The sequence below is a fragment of the Mastigoproctus giganteus genome, chromosome 9, assembly GCF_048544385.1.
Source record: "Mastigoproctus giganteus isolate SK-2022 chromosome 9, ASM4854438v1, whole genome shotgun sequence".
NCBI lineage: Eukaryota > Metazoa > Arthropoda > Arachnida > Uropygi > Thelyphonidae > Mastigoproctus > Mastigoproctus giganteus.
This window is the reverse complement of record NC_143583.1, coordinates 84,343,461-84,367,494: the sequence shown is the minus strand read 5'-3', so window position 1 is coordinate 84,367,494 and position 24,034 is coordinate 84,343,461. Positions and strand designations below refer to the sequence as shown.

At 37.7% G+C, this 24,034-nt stretch overlaps 1 protein-coding gene across 1 annotated transcript in view; it reads right to left on the bottom strand.

The window, feature by feature from the left end:
- Positions 1-24,034, bottom strand: part of zfh1 (Zn finger homeodomain 1) — a 516,729-nt gene that overhangs the window by 15,647 nt on the left and 477,048 nt on the right. Inside the window, exons 5-6 of the mRNA XM_090381889.1 lie at positions 13,779-14,008; positions 3,170-3,436 (exon numbers count right to left, since the gene is read on the bottom strand). Of these exons, the coding sequence (XP_090238015.1) occupies positions 3,170-3,436; positions 13,779-14,008 (497 nt within the window). The remainder of the gene's footprint in view (positions 1-3,169; positions 3,437-13,778; positions 14,009-24,034) is intronic.

Sequence of the window (24,034 nt, the reverse complement as noted above, 5' to 3'; positions counted from 1 at the left end):
GAGTTAGTCAGTCTCAAGCGAGGGTAGCATGGTATTTGCGCCCGGAAACTCGAGTTTTTCGTTCAGCAAACAGAAAATCGACCTCAGAACACACGCAATTTACAGACAGTATACACGGCACGGAGCAATATGGCCTTAGCGCTGATGCTCCTAAAACCCTACTCCAATAATAACAACAGTTATCTGCTTGTTGGGTAACTATTCTCCCAATAACAGGAATCAAACATAGTTCAAAACGTGGATATTTTTATCTACATTGACTGTGTCTAGAAGAAAATGAAGACGCTCCATACACCCTTGTTAGAAATGTATCGCAATGAACCATCAAGGGAGCCTCACTGTTTCTTGAAGACAAGCAGGACTGCTGACAATAGTCTCATTAAGTGATATACCAATGGAGACAGACTTTCAATTCCGTTTCAGATCGTCAACGAGCAGTTGACCACAGCTGTGGAGGTTATCTTATGGTTGTAAAGATAATGGCAATACCAATAACAATCCCTATTGGGAATGGCGAGGGGGATTGATCTGTATAGTTGCCAACTTTTCCTGGTGCACTTTATATCTTTCTCCAGAATTAATTACTAGAAGGAAAATTGTAGCTTTATGACGTTATATTTTTGGCATTTAACCTTTTGGGAACAAAAATTTGACTAAATCCGAGCTTTATATGGATTTGCCTAGGACAATAAGCTTTCGATCCCTTGCTAATACATAAATTTTATGTTTATCTTCCTGGAAGGCTACATAAGGTCGCAGGAGTTTAGAAAGATGGAAAAACGTAATCGTTGGCGAAATAGTCCTCATTACTAAGAGACATTGCCAATTTTTCTTTCTTTCTTTCTTTTTTTTTTTTTTTTGGCACTAATTTATGATGTTTATGTATTGGTAGTAATAAATAAACTGAGTCCAATTCGGATTTTCCAATTTGATTCAGTTTATATGACCCAATTTAAATACAAAGAAACAAACAAAAACAGTTTATAAGAACTAAGCTAGCAAGGACCTTAGAATAGATTACTGTACCATACGCAATTGTCAACTGCGAAGTTGTATTTTTTAATTAGAAACCACTTTACTTCGAAATCACTGTATTTCCTAAACGAGAGGTAAATTTTCAAAGATTTTGCTCTTTGTTGTTTTCTTTCTCACTTATCTGTACTTTCCCTTGATAATGACTCACACAGCATGACCTAGGAAAAGGCGACCGATAGGTGAGAAGAAGGGCAGGGGTGACGATTAGTGGTGAGTCAAACTGAAGAAATTACCAAAGGCTGAAAGGAGGATCAAATATACACTATACGAGTACTTCAAACGTATTCGGGATCTCCCAATAATGACCGGAGTTGGGTTTTAAGCCCGGGGACCTTTCCACCCAATCGCAAGGAGCTATGACCACTAAAATGTTTCGGAACTTTTCTGCCAAGGGGGTCATCATGCCTGCGATTGTTGATGACCGTGGGAAGTTGCAATCATCGGTTGAGTAATATGGTAATGGAACGAACACTGAATAATACGTACACTGATATAAAGTCAATATGCCTTCTTCGATAGAAAACTGATGTTTCTTATTGAATAAGGCATTGCTACTACGCGTAAAAGCAATTCGCTTATCTAAATATACAAGGCAACTAAAACCATATCAATAAGATATATAAATTTAAATTTAAAATAAAAGGACGAGCTATTATCATGGCTATGGAAACAACCAATATACACAATTCAAAAGATTCAAAATACACAGCAGATGTTGATTATCCGGACAAATGACTTCCTGATTAATGGAACGATGAATTTAAAAGATGGACTGTATTATCAATTTTTTATTTAGTTATGACGTGTTTACAAGGCACGTATTTATATAAAATGTGCACATATATGTAAACACAAATTCATTTATATGTTATATAAACTATAAATGCCATTTATTCGGGTCTGAAAGTAGGTGTGATATTCGCCAAGGGTATTCTAGTAATAATAATAATATATATACACGGACTTTATTTGCTATCATTAAAATTTGATTGTATTATTGGTGTCAAACTTTAAATCGACATAGAGAGAAAAAAACCCATCTTGATTACCATAAATTTTCAAGCTTTATTTCCGGTTTGGTTAGCATCGACAAAGAATGTCACATGTATATATGGTAATTTGCATTTATAATTTCAGACATATTTGCGATTCATATACATATACTTTACAGTATTGACGCGGAGTACTAGTATGTAGTATGTCCATTAATTATTCCTATAAAATCTCCTTAAATTTACAAATTTTACTTATGAAGAAAGAAATGTTTAACAAATTAAAATTCATAATTTTTCTGTTGCATAAAACAGTGATGAATTTTTTGTGCTTGAATCTACCTAAAGTTTTCTTAACAGCTAAATGCCTAAGGCTTTTTAATAAAAGGTCCTCGAGGTTAGCACATTGGTTACGACCGATGATTTGTCATCTTCTTGTGAAAAGGACTGTGTTCGAATCCCATCGAGAGGAGTAAGTTTACAGGAATAATTATTACACACTAGCCAGGTTAGTGTCTCTGGTGAGGGCTGAATGGTCCTTCTCCGCCAAGTAAACTGAGATTTTCATTCCGCAAAATATGCAAATCGATCTAACAATGGTCGATTTCTTGTTTGTCTTGACCCCTTATCGCCTTACTCACCTCGGCGCAGAATCCCAAGCAGCCTCTAAAAGTATCCTACACAAGGATACTTTCTTCATCTGATTCCTCTTCCCCTTCGGTGATGTCCATTAAAATTTTATCTTTAATCGGAACTTGATAACCCGAACCTTAGACATCATGAGAAATTCAATTAGCCAACCATCAATGTCATCCATATTACAATTCACACGAAGCAACCGTACCAAGAATATCTATAATTAATGTTAGTGTAACCAGGTGATTTTATTTAAAGTTTTGTTCTTGTATAAGTACTTTGGGGCTACAGCTTGCGCCAAGATTGAGTAGGGTGAAATTTGTGTCTGTGAATATTAATTTTCGGAAGTCTTTTTTTTTTTTTTCCTACATAATACATATAAAAAAAATTACCAGATCTTTTTGGTTAATTGACGTTTCGGATAATGACTTCCGGATAATGGACATTCTACTGTATTCAGTTATATTTTTATTTATTGATTTTTTATGCCAAAACAATGAACTTACCTTGAGGTTCATAACAAGGCACTTCTTGCTGGTCATGTGGGAAGAATAAGAACCGGAGTGGGAAAACCTCTTGCCGCAGTTGGGGCAGACGAACGGCTTCTCTCCGCTGTGGATCCGGATATGCTCCTTCAGGTGGTGCTTGAATTTGAACGCCTTCCCACACTCAGGACACTTGAACTTCCGGAGCACCGTACTTTCATCATGGCTGATCATGTGCCGCTGTAGACGGTACACGTTGGCAAAGCTCTTATTGCACACCTTGCAGGACTAAAGGGAAATGCAGGGGAGGGAAAAGTCGAGCTAGGGACATGCAAGTGCCTATCGGCTCTATTAAGGAAGTTCTAGTAGGTTAATCGAATAGGAAGTAGTGAGTTAACAAAGTTTCTTAGGAGTCAAAGGTGAGGTCATAGGTCAAAAGTGCTATGGTGTATCAAAGGTGAAGAGCACGGGAGAGGATGCTGTTGCTTTAATATTAATCACTCACACTACTACGAAATTTGAAGGGTAAATTAAACTTAAATTTAAATTTTTGAACACAAACCTTTTAATAGGTGAGAAAATGGTGGATATTTTATTAATACAACAATTAGGGGGGGTTATACTTTTTTTATAAGATCGACAAAAGCTAGTTTTGCTTCACATGAACTTCCGAGCTCTTCTGGACAGACATATACCTTTTCTTATATACTACCAACTATTCACTAGTGAGACAGTGCCAATACACACAGGGCAAGAGGTCACATGCAAGTGTGGTGCTACCTCTAGTGTTATGGAAAGAGAGGATAGAGTTTACGTACCACATACACACACGCACATATACAAACACTCAGTAATTACTAAAACCTCAGCATTATACTTAAGTTGTAAACCAAGCAAAGCTGAGAGAAATGTTTTTGAATAGGACTTGATCAATCTTAACTCGATGGTATTGAGTAGCCTGACAGGTACTGCAGAAAAATATTTAAAAGTTCTTGTTTATACGACCACTAGGTCAGAAGGGTTTACAATAAATCACGAATACAATTGTTAATCGTATTTAACTGTCACAGGCTTGAACCAATGAGTGAGTGCGTAATACTGCATTCATGCCCTTGACCACTCGGATAAGTCAGGCTACTTGTTAGTGAATCGCTGATTAGTGATTTAGAATTAGTGGTTCCTGTTTTTAACCTTGTTTATATTGTTCTTCACTTGTGTAAACTGAGGAAGTCTGATCAAGTTTCAGACTTCCTCTCTCCTTCCTCTCCCTGATCAAAATTTCAGGTTTTTATGTTTTTCCTCACAATGGTAAAATTTCCACTATCAAAGAACTTCTCAATGATCACCATCTCGCCTATGTGGATACCACCAGGTAAAATAAACGAAAATTCCAATGCAGTTTTTGGTCAGTAAATCAACTAACCATATTTGCATTCTAGGTGGTTGTCACCATAGTATCCTACACTGCCAAAAAAAGGCCATGGGTTTGAATCGTCCAGAATTTTCACGTAGTAAATGCCACAAGAAACTTTTAGGAAAAAGACAACAAAAGATATGAATAATTTTGTTATTATTTCTTGTTTATAAATATGCGTTACATATATAGACAGAATTAATAGCAATTTATTACTTTTTTTTCTAATTTCAAAGTTTTACTGATAAATATTGGCTTCGTTGTGTTCAACTACCGAGTGTTTATTTTGAGTGGCCAAAAATCACGAAATTTTCGATCATTATTAAAAAAAACAAAGATATAGAATTAATAAGCTGTAATCTACTTGTAAAAGGTTAAGCATTGGTACACTCCAAGCATAATTCAAAAAACCGAATACTTTTTTCAAATATTAAAGTTAAAATTTGTGTCCTGTCAGGAAGGACGATACCACGTGTTATAAAGAGAGAGATGATATTGCTATCGAGTTGAATTTTCATTACAGGTAGTCCTCGATTTACATCGTAGACGTGTGGTTGCAAACCATCATTATATGAAAATCATATAAATCGAATCCTGTTTTTCTACAGAGTTAATGTATCATAAAGAGGTGTAATTTTCAGTGATTTTTTAGAAAACGTTTACAATACTGACACACAGTTAATACTAAACTGAAATTTTGTATCTTAATAAGTAAATTCACTAATAAAAACTAGTTTCACTTTTTATTTTAATACACAGGATCAGCATCAGGCCACTTTTTTCCGAATAAGAGAAGCCTCCGAAAGTTGACAGGACTCCTTGAAGCAGTGAGTGTATTTTTCCTAATCCCTATTAAATATTAGGGATTATATTATACATTTCATATTAGGGTCAATCTCTATCACAATTTCCTCGGCGTAATGAAAAGAGAAAACAAATCAGACAGGTATTTTGTCACCATTTTTCTATAGCTACACCAAACTTTTCATTTAAGAGGTCTTCTGGGAGGCACCTATAATTGAAGTTTAAATAATGGTGGGGTGATTTTGATTTTGTTTCGATGCTGTATCAAAGCAAAACAAAATGATGTATCAAAACAGAGTCATGTGACATCTGGCGAAATAGCACGTTGTGTGCAGAACAGTTAAGCCAGCACAAATAGTTTGTAATTAAGTATAATAACAAATAGCTCGATTGCATTTACAGCTGGGGCAGTTGATTATTGTTCTTCCAATGGACAAAGGCTAGGCCTGAGTTCGCATCCCATTGAGATGGGAGGAAGTTTTATGGACTGTTTTTTTCAGTAGTCAGCCACGGCTGAGAGTTGCGCGATTTCTTCTATCAAAGAGGCAAACCAGCCACAGAATACACACAATTTACAAGCGCAATACAATGACCACTGATGGTCTTGATGAAAATACTAAAACAAATAACACTTAATTAATTATTTACTATTATTATTTGTGGTCGATTATCAAATCATAAATACGTGCTTTTAGAGTAAATTGAGGACTTACTGCATATCATATTTTGAATTCCATATACCTTACAAGTGCTTCTACTAAAGGCGAATCATTAAGCTTTGCTTGATCACAAATTAAGTATAACAACATTATGACAATTTTATCAGTTTTATGGAGTCATAAACCAACCATACATTTTATATAAAAGCAACAAATAATTTATTTAATTTTTATTTCACATATTAAATTATCCCAGTGCCCTATAATCTTCCCTGTAATCCAACCATTTTTCACGAATATTTGTAAAATAAAAGACTTTAGAAATTTAAATACTTCTCAGTGATCTACCAACTAATATTAAGAAATTTGGATTATTTCAGTAGGGTCTTATAACCTTTGGCGAGGGTTTTTAATACATAAAGTCCATCTCAGATGAGGTTTAGTCCGATATTAATCTATAACATTGTCATTCTGGATATATTGTAATGTTTACGATATAATGTTTATTTGATTTCTAGTATTATTTACCAAATTTTAAATTTGCAGTGTCATCATTTTTAAAATTTTTTAAATTCAAAATGTGTATCCAGGACCAATTTCTTTTCTTGAAATAATACAATACGGAAGGTTTTTGTAACTTTCTACATACCTTTTAGACATTTTCAGGCTGTAATTTTTAATAGGATTCTATCCCATTAAAAACAGCAACTTTTAAAGATTTTCCGACCTCACACTTGACAGAAAGAACACACAAAGGAATGGAATTTAATTAGTTTTACAACTTAAATTGCATAAATCCATGAAGAATAATGGTTAAAACAGATTAATAATTTATAAAATTTGTTTACATAAATAATCATAAGAGATTCTGATTATCATGATAACGTATTATTCCCTTTTGTAAAGATAATATCGCTCAATGGTACATAAGGGTAATTCTTAGTGTACAAATCTCTGCACCGAGCGAAACTTAAATTATTGTGGAAGGGAACTCGTGTAACTAAGTGGATCTGTTACTTGCCATCTTGGAAAGATCATGACCAAATCCCACAGTTGACGGGAAGAGCTTATTAAGATAAAAGATTCCAGTTGTAGGATCCCCCAAGAAATAAATCATTCTGTCCGAAAACGGACAAATCAGCCTTAGAACACATGCATTTAAAGATACGATATATGTCTCATTTCTCATTTTCTATTCGGTATACTAATGCCTCATTTTCTCGTTAACTGCTCAAAGGAGTTTAAAAAATAACGCTGGTAATGATTGTTTAATAATCGTGCCATGATCAGTTGCTTAGCTCTAATTCTATTTCTCAGCAGTTATTATGCAGATGTGGATCTGTTCTTTCACGTGAAACGTAGTTTATTTAGGTTGCGCACAGTACATAAACTGATACTGTTAGAAAAGGGTAATAAAATTGCGAACAGGTTCATTTTTATTTTCCCCCTAGCAGCTAAAACGCATTGGTCTTAAAAACCTAAGGAACAAACATAAATAAATCAAAAACCTCTTAACAGATTATGACAATGAGGCATTTATTTTAATGCCTTGATAATGTACAAAGATTAGACAAATTTTGATCCGAAATTACAGTTATGTAAATAAGGTCATGAACAGCCAAAAATGGAAACATATTCTAATAAGTGCAGTCTCTGAGGGTAATAATACAGGTGTCGCATTCACTCATCATACTGAAAACTAGACTGTTAATTAGTACTGGAGGTGCCAATTTTCATTCTTGAGTAAGTTGACGCAAGCTCAGTGAAGTTTCTGAGGCAAATATGCCTCAGAAACCTCACTTAACCTGTGACGTAACCCTACTGCCTGGTGAATCACCGGCAGGCTCTAATAGATTGACGTGTGGGAATCTGGCTAATCTATTTTAAGCTCTACTCTTCCTCCGAAGGTATTGGTCACCAGGATAGTTTGTGAGAACACGCATTATCATTCTTACAAGAAAGTATTGACCAAATGCTTCCGAAAAAAGGACGAACATTATTAATGATTTCTTCTCGATACGTACAGCCACGAGAATTCCTCAGAGTAATACATGGAGATCTGTTATGACCACAGAAAATGATTCCAGATTCCAGTCCACATCAAGGCACCTCCGTGGATCTCTTACAGCGATAACAGGATGGAATCTGGTTCCTCGTTCCCTCTAGGTAAAAGTACGGCAAGGATCTGACTGAAGACTGTATTATCCAGACTCATCAGTAAGAGCGCCATGGCCTATGGCTCATCGATTCAGTCGGCATGCTGTCTGCAGAAATTCACGAAGTCTTCTATATGATACAAACCCTCCTATACATCAAGCAATCTTTAAACTTGCTGTTCTATGAAATCTCGCAGTTAAGGTCATCTTGTATGCAGATAATATGACGATCTGAAGGAATCAACCAAACGGTGTCTTTGTGACATTTTCCCAAACGGTTAACTTGAAATCGAGCATTCGCATTACAGTAGTTATAATCATCGTCCTCTCAACACCGGTTAGAAAAGCCCAGGTTCGAATCTCGTCAATGACTTGAGGAACTTTTATGGACTTTTTTCACTCCATCGATGAGTTAGTCGGTCTCAGGTGTGGATAGCAAAAATTTTACTCCTGTAAACTCAGGTTTTTTATCCAGTAACAGTCAAATTGCCCAGAGGACACCAAATTTATGGACATAACACATTTGGGTGGATGAGGACGTTTTCGGATAAACCTACTACAGTTTTTTTTTTAACTCTGAAACTCTGAAGCGATATAAAGGTTCCAAAAACAGGTTGGTTTTATCTAGTTAAGCCACATTGTAACAGCCTGTTACAATGCCTAACAATTTACACATTAATTACAATAAGATAGACATTTCTTTATAGAAATGAGGAATATTTTATTCTAACTTCTTGTTTATTTAAAAATTATTCCCGTTCTTGTGTTTGTTCCTCAAATTTTCAGCACCAGTATAGTTCAGTTTTTTCTAATAAAGTATCTACGGTACGATTGACTTTTTGCGCTGTTCCCTGTCCCTCCCACGCATTTCGAGGACGAAAAAGTATACGAACTGCTGAAGGAATTCATTATGTATGTATGGTTTATGGAATCCATTTTGAACTGACAGACTCCTAGAAGCATTCTAATATTCCATAACATTTGTTTTTATAATTAATATTTATAATTAGAATTAATTTTACAATAATATGGAGATAAAGAAAAATGTAAATTTTTATTTAAACAGTACCAAATTACAAACAGTTTGTATTAAAAACCTATTTATCAGAAGCATGCACATCTCAAGCTCATTGTAATTGCAGTTAAAAATAAATCCCGCATTGTGATTTGGCTTTAAAATTTTCCACCAAAATGATTATTATTAATTAATTAATTATTATTTTTTTATCATCGAAAAGTCGATTGCCATATTTTTTATTTATTTTTTAATTATTGAAATAGTCATAGCACCATAACTGTCCAGAATAGAACATATGTTTTATGAAAACTTTTTCTTCATTTTTTCAGGTCCCAGATCGAACCTGAAAGTACGATCCACATGTTATGAAACACATTGTATACATATAAATATAATATGTTTGATTAAGAGCCCACCAGATGAATAAAGGACCAGCGGGTTTCGCTTTCCGATGGATTATAGGTGGTTTACAGTTAATCGTTAATTAACCTGACAGCTGCCTTACAGATAAAGTCGAAGAGTTTTTAAAAAGGCTTTGGAGACATTACCCAAGTAAGGAAGTGATTTTGATTGGTACAGAGTTAACATTGATGAAAGAAAAAGCTTAGTATCCGAGATGTAGAGGAAGCAATATTTCTGATATGCTAACGCTAAGACAGGTTGAAAAGTTAAAAGTTAACTCAAGTAAATGGACAAGAGTAAATAAATGTGCTCTTTCTAGAAATCTGAGCGTTATTGATGAAGAGTATGGGAGCAGCAGACTCTTTTATGAATAACAGAGGATTAGGTTTTAGGAGGGCTTTAGAGTTAAGTTTCCCTCCTCTCGACTGGACGATGTGCATAACAGCATTTAAGAAACTGGTGGTGCATACTCGAATATGCACCACCAGTTTCATAAAAATGTGCAAGGCAAGCTTTGTGATAATGTCGAGTGGAATTCAGTGTATACTAACATCTGTTAAACCCTGTACAGGATTTACAGTCAATGAAAGATCATTAATATATAAGAGAAAATGAATAAGTGAACCAATCTTTAAGGTATTTTAGCATTGGTTGAAATTCAAACGCAGCGGACTCGCTATCGCTATAAGTAGTGGATAGCCAGTGAGGAAATTATTCAACCAATTGCAAAATCCTGAAGACATGCCTTCAGACATGCCAACTCTCAGCCTATGGCCATGCCATAGGCTGAGGGTTGCTTAGGAGGCCATTATGCCATGCATGGTCAAATGCCTTTGAACTAGCTACAGAAGCAGCAGCTGAGTTTTTCAAACATTCCATAGAATTTGCCCAAAGAGTGAAAAGGGTTTCAAGAAAGGGCGATAATTAGATGATAGAGATTTCCCCAGACACAGCCTTACGGAGGTGAAGCACATTAATGCAGAAGGAACACTGGTGCGCAAAACTTAAAGATCAACACTATTTCTAAAGGTTACAATACAAAATCAAACGAAACAGCCTGTGCCGATTTGCATAACTGTGGCTGTTCAGTAGAAAGCTGGTGCACATGCAAAAATTTGAATCGTGATGAGGGGGCTCACATAAACAGATAAAAGCAGCAGTTATGTGCAAATTACCGAATGGTGAGCACGATTGTTACAGATGTTCGATTGGTTTCATATAGTGCTACAGACAACGAAATGGCCAGTAAACAACATCTGGATGACTTTACCCGGAGTCGAATAATTGGGAAGCTCCAGGAAAGTCGAAGTGCGAGGAGTGTGGCTGCAGAGTTCGGTATCGCCCATAGTATCGTCTTGCGTGCGTGGTCGGCCTTCAGAACGACACGTACAGCTGTTCGAAGGACCACTGGTGTCGTCCACCAAAAACAACATCAAATGATGACCGCTATATACTCCTACAGGCCAAGCGGGACCGATACCAGACAGAGATCCATTGCAAACCAGCTGCACAGGACGCAGGATATCGCGGTTTACTGTGGCCAGGCGACTCCACAAAGGTGGACTGTTTGCCCGACGGCCAGTACGCTGTGTCCCTTTAACACCTGCCCATCGGAGACACCGTTTACAGTGGTATATCGAACACAAGGACTGGAAAGCAGCGCAGTGGGGTAAGGTACTCTTTACTGATGAGAGTAAATTCAGTCTCAGCAGCGATTCTGGACGTCAGCTAATCTGGCGAGAGGTTGGCACACGGTATCACCCCGAAAACATTACTGAAAGGGATCGATATGGCGGTCGAGGTGTTCTCGTCTGGGGAAGCATTATCTTGAATGGACGTACACAACTCCAGATACTGGAAGGCGGTAGTTTAACCGGTGCACGCTACTGTACTGAGGTAATCCTTCTCCATGTGCGTCTGTTCCGAGGTGCCATTGGCCCCGAGTTCGTGTTTATGGATGATAACGCCACACCCCATCGCACTGCAGCTGTTGATATGCTTTTGGAAAGTGGGGACATTGTTCGTGTGGATTGGCCTGCCCGTTCCGTCGATCTAAATCCCATTCTGGGGAAACGCCTAGTGGAACGGCACGTCCACACCCACCAGAAAATGTTCACCAGCTGAAGATGGCGCTGACAGAGGAATGGACGATGTTACCGCAAGAACTTATCGACAACATTGTTCTAAGTATGGACAGGCGATGCAAAGCCTGCATCGACATTAGGGGTGGCCATATTTCCTACTGAGGACCACCTCTTCCCTTTGTTCCATCTTTGGCAGTGATGCATCTGTATCATGGCAGCCAGTGCTATGTTGCCATTTTTAAATAAAGTCCCCCTGTACCGTTTTGTTTCCGTTGTTGTGTCGGTGTTGTTTCCTTCATCATTTCTGTACTTCACGAGGTTCCTTTGGTATGCTTTTCCCATACCCAGGCCACTCCTATGAGAAGCTACAGGTGAAAACCTGGCTGGTCCTTAAGTTTTACACACTAGTGGAGAACGAAAAATTAGCAAATCTGCAGATAGGTTTTAAGAAATGCTATCAGAACCTGCGCATTTGCTATTATTCAAATTCAAATTATTTTTACTCTTGTAATCGGTTTTTGTAGAAAAACCAAAGAGACATTGCTTACATCAAGCTCTGCATCGATAGGAGAATATTATCCGTATGCAGATAGTCTATATTCAAATGATCTAACACCTTATAAAGTCATACCTTTATAATCGAAATCTTTATAAAGCAAAGCCTTTTTCATTCGAAACAAACAGAGCTTTAATTTTTCAATTTTTCAGAAGAAGAATCTTTTATTTTCCTAAATATCTGGTTTTCAGTGAGCCAAGATACACATGATAAAACAAACACAACAAAATCAGAAGATTAGTTTGTTAATCAGCACGTCATTTTTACTTATATCCGTGTATTTTTGTTCACAGTTCAGTCCAGTATGGCACTCGCATGCAAGAGCTTATACCCCAAGCAGAGCTGTGGTGTGCATTTTCAGATAAAGTGGTTTCTAAGTTTTAAAGAGAGCTGAGAAAAATGAAAGATTCATAATAGGATTTGAAATTATTTCTAATAACATTTCAGTAATTATTAAGTTTTATTTTTATTAGATAGAAAGAAGAAATTCAGTCCTCAAATCACACCTGAGACGAATTATTTTAATAACAGAGCATAGTTTTAGAATTCCACACAATATTCGCTTTTCAATTTTTTTTCCCCTGGATGTTTCCCGATTACTATAACTGATCATAGCAACAAGTTCGCTATCTTTGACCCCCGCATATGCAACCAAATATTTCTATTATCAGAAAATGTGAGGAATGTTTTTGAGCGTCAAAAACTTCGATTTATCTAAGTTGCCCAAATTTCTTTCGTATTGAAATAAAAATCTGCTTTATACCCCACAATGGTACATTGGTTCAGAAAAATTCACAAAGTAAACACTATAGGAATATTACTATATTTTATGGGATCACGTGGTTCGAACACGTGGTATGGTTGTTGTTGGTTGGAGTTTAATGGCACAAGGCCTCCTCTTGTGCCAAATGTGCCTGCTCATGATTTATTTAATGGCTTTAGCTTAAAACATGGTCATATAAATGGACGTACTTTAAATATTGAAACAGCTCATCAAAATTAGCATTATTTCCAAGAACACGTGATAGATTTAATGGTTCCTGTAAGTTAGACAGCGAAATGAAAGTCGTTTTACGGATACTGGAAGAATGGGAAACGGCCAATAAGAATTTGCTTAACTATTAGTTCAGTCTGACAGTAGGGACACTGAGTTCATGACATTTTCAATGCTACTCATCTCAGTTCTAATATATCTGATAGTTATCATTGGGACATCCGTCTAGAATCAAACTACCAGTAATCTACAATTTAAATTGAGATGAGGAACACTCAGTGACATTTGAGAACAGAGTGGTTTTACGCTTTGTAAGACGAACAAGTTGATTAAGCATTTCCAATTAAATGTGCGTGTTAATAACATCAGTTCTTTTTGAATGTTATTTATGGAAGAAAACTTGATTTAGGAACACATTACATATCGATAATCTAGCAGTCTACAGGTGCAATGATCGGACTTGAAAGTAAGTTAGATAGCGAAAAGTTTTACTACAGCCTCATATGTTTATGTTCTTATACTTTTTTAAGAAACTTTATTTACCTGAACAGAAGAAGAGTGAAGAATCTCGTGTTTTTCTAGTTGTTCCTTTTGGGAAAACGTGGCACTGCATTTTGTACAACTGAATGTATTGACTTCTGCCTTCTGCTCAGTGCTGCCACCTGTGTGCACCGTGTTAAGATGATCTCGTAGCACTTGGAGAGCCTGGCTTCCCTTGAACACGCTGTCACAGTGGGGACACTTTAGGCAATCGTTCAGCATCTTAGCGCCATCTGCAAAGACAAAGATGAATGTCGATAAGAAAAGACGCGTTTCTTACATCAAACGGAGTTTCATACAATGAAAAACGAGTGAATGAATACTACGAGGATGGGTGCGTATTAGACAGCGATGTCTCTTTCGTCTTCTACTTAAAACAACGTATAAGAACGTATTTAGGCTCACAGCTGTTCTTTTAGTATAGCGGTGAAACTTTAGAATGTTTTTCCCTGATCCACCCCCCATTTTGGAAGTAGTCGGAGCACATCCTATTCTCTCTCTAGTACTGGGATCTCATGTAGTTGTAACAGGCAGCACTTCCTTCTTTGCATCCGGGTGCTTAATAGTCTTGACACGATCTTGACAATAACAGTATTACTCTAGCAATAGTTTAGGGTACGCTAGATATTGAGCTAATTGCCTTAAGCTGGTTGTCTTGATACCAAAACAAATTGTTGGGACTGAAATCAAAAATATAAGGACTAAGCATGCTCCAAAAATCATGACTATATTGTATAAGCAAGTAGTAAAATACATAATTTTAGTGCACTGTGTTCAGTATATTTACTGTCTGCATCTTCACTTTATCAAGATATCCTAAAGCAAATTTATTCAATTTTTATTGTAAATCCATAGATTCATTTTTATTGCAAATTTACAGATTCAGGTACGCAGCACCTGAAATGATTTATATCGTGCAACTTGGGAATGCAGCGACTTCCAATTTTATGAAGCAACAGTATACGTAAATGACATGTACTGTTATATGCACCATTTGTCTCTCCTGCGAAATATTCACAGGTGATAAAGAAAAATCGATATTGCCGCAACTATCGTTGAAAAGTAGCGACATAGATCAACAGGAAAAAGTAAGAAAACAAAGAAATAAAACACGCCACGGAAAAAGCTTGGAAAGAAGGAAGAAGGCACAGAACCGTCATATCAACTATACATTAACTCCAAGTATATTTGTATGCATTTCTGTCGCTGACTGGACAATTCAGAAATTCCGAATCGAAGTATGTATTATTCACAACCGACAGCAGAAGGGCACGAGCTTTGCAGCTACCTTCATACATACTGTATACATCCATGTCCTCTACAACGTTCACACAGATACAAACAGAACTTAGCTTGGTTTGCATTGTACAGCGCAGAAACTTCAAACTTTCAGTGTTTTTGTGGTGAAAGACACATACTGGAAATGATCAAGTGGATACCAAAGTTCTTTTTATCATTTCAGGGTTTGTCATTATGTTATATTGATAAGCTGGTATTTAAAAACAATTTTTTCCCACCTTACATTTGTTACCAGTTTAAATATGGAGTATTTTATTGAATTAGTGCAGATGACTAGCTTTAAAAAATAATAATAATAAGTTTAAACATCTAAACTACAAGTCAAAGTTATTATTTCAGTTTGGGATGTGTTCACTTTCTTAAGATGTTTCAAACTGATTTATATAAAATAAAAGCTATATTTTTTGTAATCAAATGAACTTAAAATATCAAATAATCCATTTAATATCGTTAAAAATAATTTCGAAAATAAAATACTAATTTACAACTTTGGTTAATCAATGTTTGTTAATCTTTCGTATCCGCATACAGATAATCGCTTTCTATACGAGTGAACAACGACCTGTAATATTGAAAGGGCCGCATTATTTTCTCCTTCATTGGCAAGCAGCAGAATGAAAATTGGCTCGCCAACACTCTTAAATATAATAACAGAAATTTTATTTGCGATATACAACTGTTATAATATTTTCTTTAATTTCTTATAATATTATTCTATGCCAAATATTCAACCAAATCGTGTCCAGCTGAGTAACAGCTTTAAAGACAGAAACAGTCTTTGGAATCAACGACAAATTTTAAAGGAATCCTTCAAAAGCATTCTTTAAAAAAAAATAATAAAAAGTTTAATATCTGAGAGAATAGAGCAGTCAATACCTTCAATCAACCGTGTAGAGAATCTTCCAAAAGATTGAATTGGTATCAAAGAAACAAGGATGATGATGATGCTCAACGAGCCAATCTGTCATTCAGCTGGTGATTCTTCTAATATCAGAATAAATAAATAAATTTCAAAGCGGACAAGATGTTTCCACATTCTGCTGTAAAAATCTCGTGTTGCAGTAAGCAGGTGTGTCACTCGTTTGGAAAAGTTTGGGTTCGGATCACTTCAAACACTGAAGGAATCCTTAAAGGCCTTTTTAATTGGAACTATAGTTAGTCGATCTTAGACAGAAATACTAAGGACTCACCCCGTGAGTTATTCCCTTTTTTGGGGGAGGTGAACAAGAAAATCTGCCCACAAATACTTAATACACAATAAAGACTGTATGAACTGGGACTATGACTTCCAATGTCAGACCGGCATTAAACTGCAAAACACAACAACCAATTATGCACTCTAAACCAAACGCGATTTATACAAGAAACTATCAATATGAATACAAGATCCAATCTACCCAGCACATGACCTAAATCTGATTGTGCAGGTTGCAGATTTTACCTTAGAACTACCTGTTTGAAGGAACACACCATCTCTAAGTAGTTGTCCTTTACTCGAGGAAGGCAATGAACACAAAAATCAAAATAATAAATTTTTTTGTTCTAAGATGATAACTGTTCAAGGTTCAAACTGGATTCTTGACTTTGTATTCATTGCGAAATTTACTCGCTTTCTGAAGAGCTAATAATGCATATCGAAACAGCTGTAAAGATAGTGAAACCTTATAAAAAATGGGATTTTTTGGTTGGGGAGATGAGTAAAGAGGAAATATGAGAATTTTTAGTCACTTTTCAATTAATTATGATAACAAGTGTTACTTATAATGTAAAATTGGATACAATATAATTTTCTGTTTCATAATAGAATATGTATCTACACTCTCTATTCAATGGCTGTAACCGGGAAAAAAAGATAATAATAATAATAGAAATTATTTCAAAGCCTCGTTAGGCTTTAAAAAGGTTTAGCAATGCGATTGTGGTAGCGTAATAGCTCAGGTCAGTTGTGTTTCCCATAATTCATTTCCTTCATTATTACAGAGTACAGAGGATGATAGAAGCTGTAGAAGTTCTAGACTTTTAAGAGAGACAGATAAAAATAAATATAAAACAAAAATAAAACGTTCAAACGTGAATAATGTTTCTACATCCAAGAAAAGTTACTTAATTTAATCTTCCCTTCTAAATGAAGAAAAATAAGTAAGAAATCCGTGAACACTATTGATATAACCTATTAAGCCTTTAAAAATCCTTTTCTACAAAAATTTCTTTTCTTTCTTTCTTTATTTTTTTATTGCTAAACGAGTTGAAAAACAGAAAATCCCATTTGGAGTAAAAACAAAATTTGATGAGGAACTCAAACGTAAGGAACATTAGTGAGACAATACTAAAACAAGCGCTTCGAAATATAACGGAACCATTGAGGAAACGGAAAAAAGAAAAGAAAAAATAAATAAAAGGCGCGCAGAGTAGAGTGCTAAATTTTCAATTTCTTATATGTATAGTTGGTGAAGCACATGCCATCCGTTTTGGCTTCCATTAATCACAACAGATATGTTGGCGTAATTTACAGAACGCTCCATGTCCCTTTTATTTGTCCCTGAACGTATGACTGACATCACAATTTTCACGCTGACTGGGCAGAATGCCAACTTTGACCCCATGCTTTCAACACGTGGGTCATTCGTCAGGAGAGGAATTCTTGCTGGCCACATTTGGAACTCCTATCTTCGTAGACATTGTCCGTCGCAGCTGCAGCAAATAACGTGAACCTATTTCATCAAAGTGTAGTACATAGAGCTCTAGAAAACTTCAAAGAATTCTTCACCACACCCATCCAGTTCATCTGAAATAACTCCAAAAGGTGTCACAGAATTTCTAAATTTTGTTATTCAAATTTAAACGTATTACTAAAAGAAAAACACTAGCAAACAATACAAATCCCACTATTATACACATTAAAAAAAAAAAAGTCTTACCAACGTGCAGTTTTTCTCAAGAAGTACGCAAAACTCATTCCCCCATTACAGAGCAGTAGACGACAATTTCTAGGGATCCATCTCACCAACTCTCACTAATACGCCAGGCTATAAGTTCCTGTATATCCCCGGATCATTAACATTTCTGTGTGCAGCATCGCAACCATCCAGCCAAACAAGACTGGTCAGAGCAAGACACTATGGACTGCTGATCAAAGAGATTGACCGCTAGGGCATGCAGTACACTGGACACAATTAAGATCCTATCAGCGCCACGGAGTAACCAAACCTCGAACTACGTTTGGCATTCCCCACCCTTCCCTTTTACTACCGAATGGGTGGTATAACAAACTACACACACCCCCAGTTTATAAGCGAGGGTACAATAAGAAACAAGTGTTGGAACGTTAACTACAGAGGGCACTGATAAAGCCGGGCTTAAAAGAAACGTCAGTTTTGTACAGTATCGCTTGGCATTCCCCATTCCTGCACTGGCTGCTAACAGCACAGCCAGTCTAGGGGGAATTAGTCGTTGTCCTGAGTCAGGCCGTCTCCGACATCTGATAGCGTCTTCATCTACGGCCCACTGGACTGGAACAGGAACAAGTGGGAGGGTGGCATTTTGTCCGCTGCTCCTCCCTTAGACCTTCTACTGTTGTGGTTCGCTGAACACGAATTCCTGACCGTTTCATGAACGACGGGATGACCTTCTGCTGTGGACAGATGTTACCGCCCACCGGCAGATGGCTCTGATGAAAGATTCCAACCTCTTGCGATTTCATAGCGCAGGTTCATTTATTACCAACTAAAAAGCAGCTTTTAAAATAAGGCGTTTTAGATAAAATATTGCGCGAAGTAAAACGAATAATACTCGGTGTTTTATTCGTATTTCCCCCACCCCTCTTCCCACTGTAAGCAAGAAAACAGTTTAAAAAATACAAATATATATATAAATAGTATAAATAGAAATTTTATCCAAACTTTCTTATCACTACTTTCTTTATGCGCGTTTACCACATCGGATATTGCGTTTACCACATAAGGTACCAGGTGGCGCTACAGTCGCCGACAACTTCTGCTTCAAGGTCGCGCTCAGACACCGACGAACGATGGGTGTATGGCTCTGGCAAAGTGGCGGTTTTTACCGATATGCGCGCACACACATATACTCACTCAGCGCGGTAGGGTAGCAGTGGATATCACAGCCTCCTCCCTCCCTGTCTGAGTTTACAGGCAGGGTCTAGGGGGAACGCTTTTACTGTAATGCCAGCGTGAGACATTTTCCAGGTCATCCGTCGTTTATCTCTCTGACAAAAGTCGACTGGCGTTGGTCGATAAGATTGTTAATCTAATGAGAAAATTGTACTTTGTAACCGCTGCTCTTTAAACAGGTAAGGCAGCCGAAAACAGGAAATCCCCGGGAAGGGACAATTTATTTGTGGGCCCCGGAAGAAATTCATTAACTGCTGTGTGTCATTGAGAATTCGATTGATAAAACGATAACCATTTGGGGACGAGAACCATTTTTGAATCTCCATAGAGTTTAAACGCATTTGATGTCCATATTTTAGCAAGGACTTGTTTTTACAAGTTTGGGACTGTTTTTTTAAGAAAGCTGGCACCCCAATTTAAGTGACCAAATTGCGAAGACATTCACCACACTATAAATCCAACATTTTCTCAATTTCTCGGTAACCAAGATGGCATTTGGAAAGTTATTACCTTTTGGTGTGCCCGTTGCCTGGTTTATCAAGGGATTTCATACACAGCCATTCTGGCTTTGTAATAATATTCATATTTAAAGTAGTAATCTTATCTTAGAGCCAATATAAAAGGGAAGTTCGTTGGCAGAGGTTAGGGATACTGGCGGAAGCTTGTTATTTCTGGTCCGTACACATGCGTAAGCCGTCCGCTACAAAAATAAATTACTCATTTGGGTCTCTTCATATCCTTCCCAACTGCATATCGCCTGCTGGAAGCAGCTCGTATGATTACAGAGTTCACAATAAAAACCGCTTGCCGGAACGATAAAACGCACCGCTTTTGGTCCTCTGTGGCCTTCCACACAGGTCAGAGGAGATGTTCAGCACGCGGTGGTCCGCCTACCCCGACTTATTAACTTCACCCTTAATGCGCCCGCCTGTATTCCACTTACTCCTCCGAAACGGGAGGCTTCTGATCAGGCTGGCGATAGCGGACTGCTTTAGAGCCAGGTAGAGGTGGTTCGGCGTCGTCGTTCGACTCACAATACCGCCGTGCCATGTGATTTACATACTAACAGGCATCACCTGTGTCTCGCCAGCTGCGCGATAAGACCGTTTGCTCCCGCAGCTCGAGAGCTTTTATGTCCGTGCCAGCCGTCCCAGTCACAGTCGAGGCAGGCCGTTACGACCCCCATCCAGACACCTATTCTCCATATGGTAATATCGCGCCATCGTATGCGGCTCATCTCGCGAACGCCCGCCGCTAACGGCGGCTTGACTCCATGCCATTCTTGGCTCTCCATATCGCTCGCTATTGTCGTAGTGCTTCCGTCTTCGCCTCTTTGCAAACGGGCTTCTCAAGAAAATCACACACGACAAAGGACAACTTTCAGAATGCTGGGCGGGGTGGGGGTGGGTGGGTGGGTTACGGGGGAGTAAAAGGAGGAGGGGTGGAAAACGTTCGGTGATGGCATTTTGCGAAGTTTCCTCCCAGAGTTTCGGAGGTGAGGACATTATGAACTTTTCAACGCCGACTGTACACACCGAACCACGACTCGAACACGCCGTACAATCTCCGGGAGAGTCGGACAATGAAGAGTCCAAAAATACGAAGCGGCAGTCGAAACGACTAACCAGGGTGTTGACTGATGCAGCATATCAAATCTGAAATGCCCGGATGTGGCATCCAGAGCTGAATTTAATAACGGGCTACTCTTTGACATGCCGGGGCATGGAACGCCGTTTTTAAATTCCTCGTTTGCCCTTTTGTGCACGTGTAATACATATACATGCCTCCCACGCTGCGATGGCTTTTTTTTTTTTTTTTTTTTCCTTAGGTTTCAGCCTCCACTGAGGGCCGACTAATGACTGTATTTCAGTTTCCAGATGCGAGTCAGCCCCTCCATTCATCTCCATCTGAATGCAGCAGTCGTAGCCCAATACAAATTGAGGCTGCCTGCCTGCGCACTGTGATAAATCATCCACCTGTCAATGCCGGCCGCTGGAACTCGGTGACTCGGTGGCGGCACGTGAGGGCTGCCAACAGCCGTGGCCATCAGCTCCCTGACATCGATTCCGCCTCACCTTGTGCCCAATACCCCCACCCCCCTCCTTCTCTAGGAAACCCGACCCGTTCCATTTGTCTAACCAATACAGTGGCGATGGCATATCTTGCTCATCTGTACCACTGGCGCAGACAACACACATTGATTCCCGTCTGAATCTGCACAATGTCTTTGCTCCCATTAAAAGTCGACAACACTGTTACTGATTTATTCTTTGCGTTTAGGTATGAGAGAGTAAAGGAAAGAAGAAAGCACCGACATCAGTAATTGTAGTTTGTCATTAGTCTACCACAACAAACTGGTTAAGCAATCGAGACGCTGCTAAGCTATGTTTTTTAAATTGCAGAATGCATCATTCTAGGAATGTTGGTGATATATAGAAGAGGGAAGAAAATTTCTCTTCCTTCTCAATCGTTTATTACAACGTATACACCGGAAAGCAACTCATCTTAATACATTTGGCATACTATACAGAAAGAATGCTTTGCATATACCTTATGCTCTCTTTGGACGATACGCATTTCTTTTTAAACAGTGTATACATTTTTCCTAGATGGTCTGATTATTCAGTCAACTCAACGTACAGCTTACATTTAGCTTATTTTATTTATTTATATTTTGTTCTTCTTCTCAGTTTTCATTTAGCCAAAGCCATTAATTTCAACGACTAATTTTCGAAATGTTTCTGCGCTCCCCCTAGCGACAGTTGCCTGTACTACTACAAACCGTTATTTGATTTACTTATAATGACTGCGAACGTCATAAATCTGTAATTCGTAACAGATTTATGAAAGATAGTCAATAATAATTCGATTAACACTTGTAAATAATAGAATAATTTGCATAAATAGACGGGCTTTGAATAATGTACATGCGGTACTTTAAAACAGATGTATAGGATTCAGTATTTCTAAATGTTGAGCAGACAATTTCTTGGAGTTTAAATTAACTTTTTTTACTTGCTTTACTTTACTGTGTAAGTTTTGCTTTAGATCTTTAAATTGGTCTTCAAATGTATTTCAAATAAAGCCTAGCCTTGGTATTCATCTCAAAGTAGTGATCAATAAGGGATTGGTACATAAGGAAGGGGTGATCAATATGAGATTTGGTGACAGCAAGAAAGTACGCGTTGCATAAATTTATTTTCCCATTTCCTTAAATTCAGACAAAACAAATGATTGGTAAGCCTTCATTATATTCGCTATAAACGAGTTTTGTAACTTTTCGAAAGTGTACAGTCTATATGAGGACCTAGAAGAACATTTTCTTATACAAGATATCTCTTTCCACTCAAACAATCTTGATTAGCAACATATTGGCGTACTCCTTCGTTCCGTCTTTATCGATCTATCTATCCAATCTAAATTTATTTTCTTTATACGCTTTCACAGGTTTTACACACTAGATGCAAATGGTCAAATGATATAAAGGTAGAACCATTCCAGAAAAATTGTCCTTTTCTTACACAACACTTAAAGGTAAAAACTTCAGCCAACAGGCCAAGAAGTCTTTAGCCTCGAACATTTGTGCGAAATCCACCTAGAAAGAGGGGAGGGAAAAGAATAAAAGGAGAGGGTTACTAGAAGTGATCAATATAGTTGCTGGCGACTCCCTGCTAGGCTGCTCGGAGGACAAGAGGAGCCTGACAACTCCGTAGAGGATTTAGAAAAATCTCCTGTTAAACCATGGTATAAGGTTTTCTTCTCGGAGTCAGGATATAAGGAGTAATACTCAGACAGCCCCGGTATTTTAGATATATCATGTCCCGTGTTTGTACACATGGGCCCAGATTTGGCCTGCCGAACGCACCAAACTATCTACACGGCTTCAGATACACAAACGGGCAGTTAGAGGGTATCCGATTAAGCCACTCAGATAATTTCTCTCTTTCTCTCTCTCTTTTGGGCTATGTTTTTATTTTATTTTTTTTTTTTTTCCATTCTTTCTCTTAACCATTACCCAAGACTTGGGAGTGAAGGGGTGGGATGAATGAAATGTTTAAATCAATTAACCAGAGTGACTTTAAGACTTATCCCAAGCGATTTTTTCTTTCTCTCTCTCTCTCTTTACTTTTCTACACAGGTAAATGATTAAAAGTGTACACTTCTTTAAAAGAACGTTGGGGTTCATTAAAAACTGCTTTGTCCCACTCCCAATACCGACTATGATCAAGCAGAGGATAATGGTGAGAAGATCAATAAGAAATTAATGGAACCTTGGATGCATCACTTGTTATTTCCTTACTCGATTAAATTAGCCATAAAATTATTTGCTGAGAAGCTTCACTATCATTTAAATGCCTTCCTGATGAGTTTCCTGTGGATATCACGGTTAATGTTAAGATCAGCTCTGGGTTAGAGACACGAGGCTCCGTAATGAGCAGCAGGGGGAAGTAGCGGCATACCTGTGTTCTGATATACAGCATACATAGCATATGGAATCCTGCTCTGTGAAATGGAAACCACTTAAGTGCCTTTTACTCTCCCCATTCCCCCTTTCCAAACTTGGGGAAGCTGCTCGTCTCTTATTACTCTTCTTTACCTAATGACATTGGGCGTAAACCAAATACTCTCGAAACGAAAAGACTCCGACGACTGTTTCAGAGATTTTTGTTTTCTCTTCGAGGCAGAAAAGTAAACAAGTTGGTATAAATGCAAGCTGAACACGAGTCTTAATGAGATAAACAAAAATAGCTGAAGTAGATTGCGCTTACTTACTCAGAAAGGGTGATCGTGGTTCATTGACTTTTTTCTGATTTTTTTGTTGGATGAGGC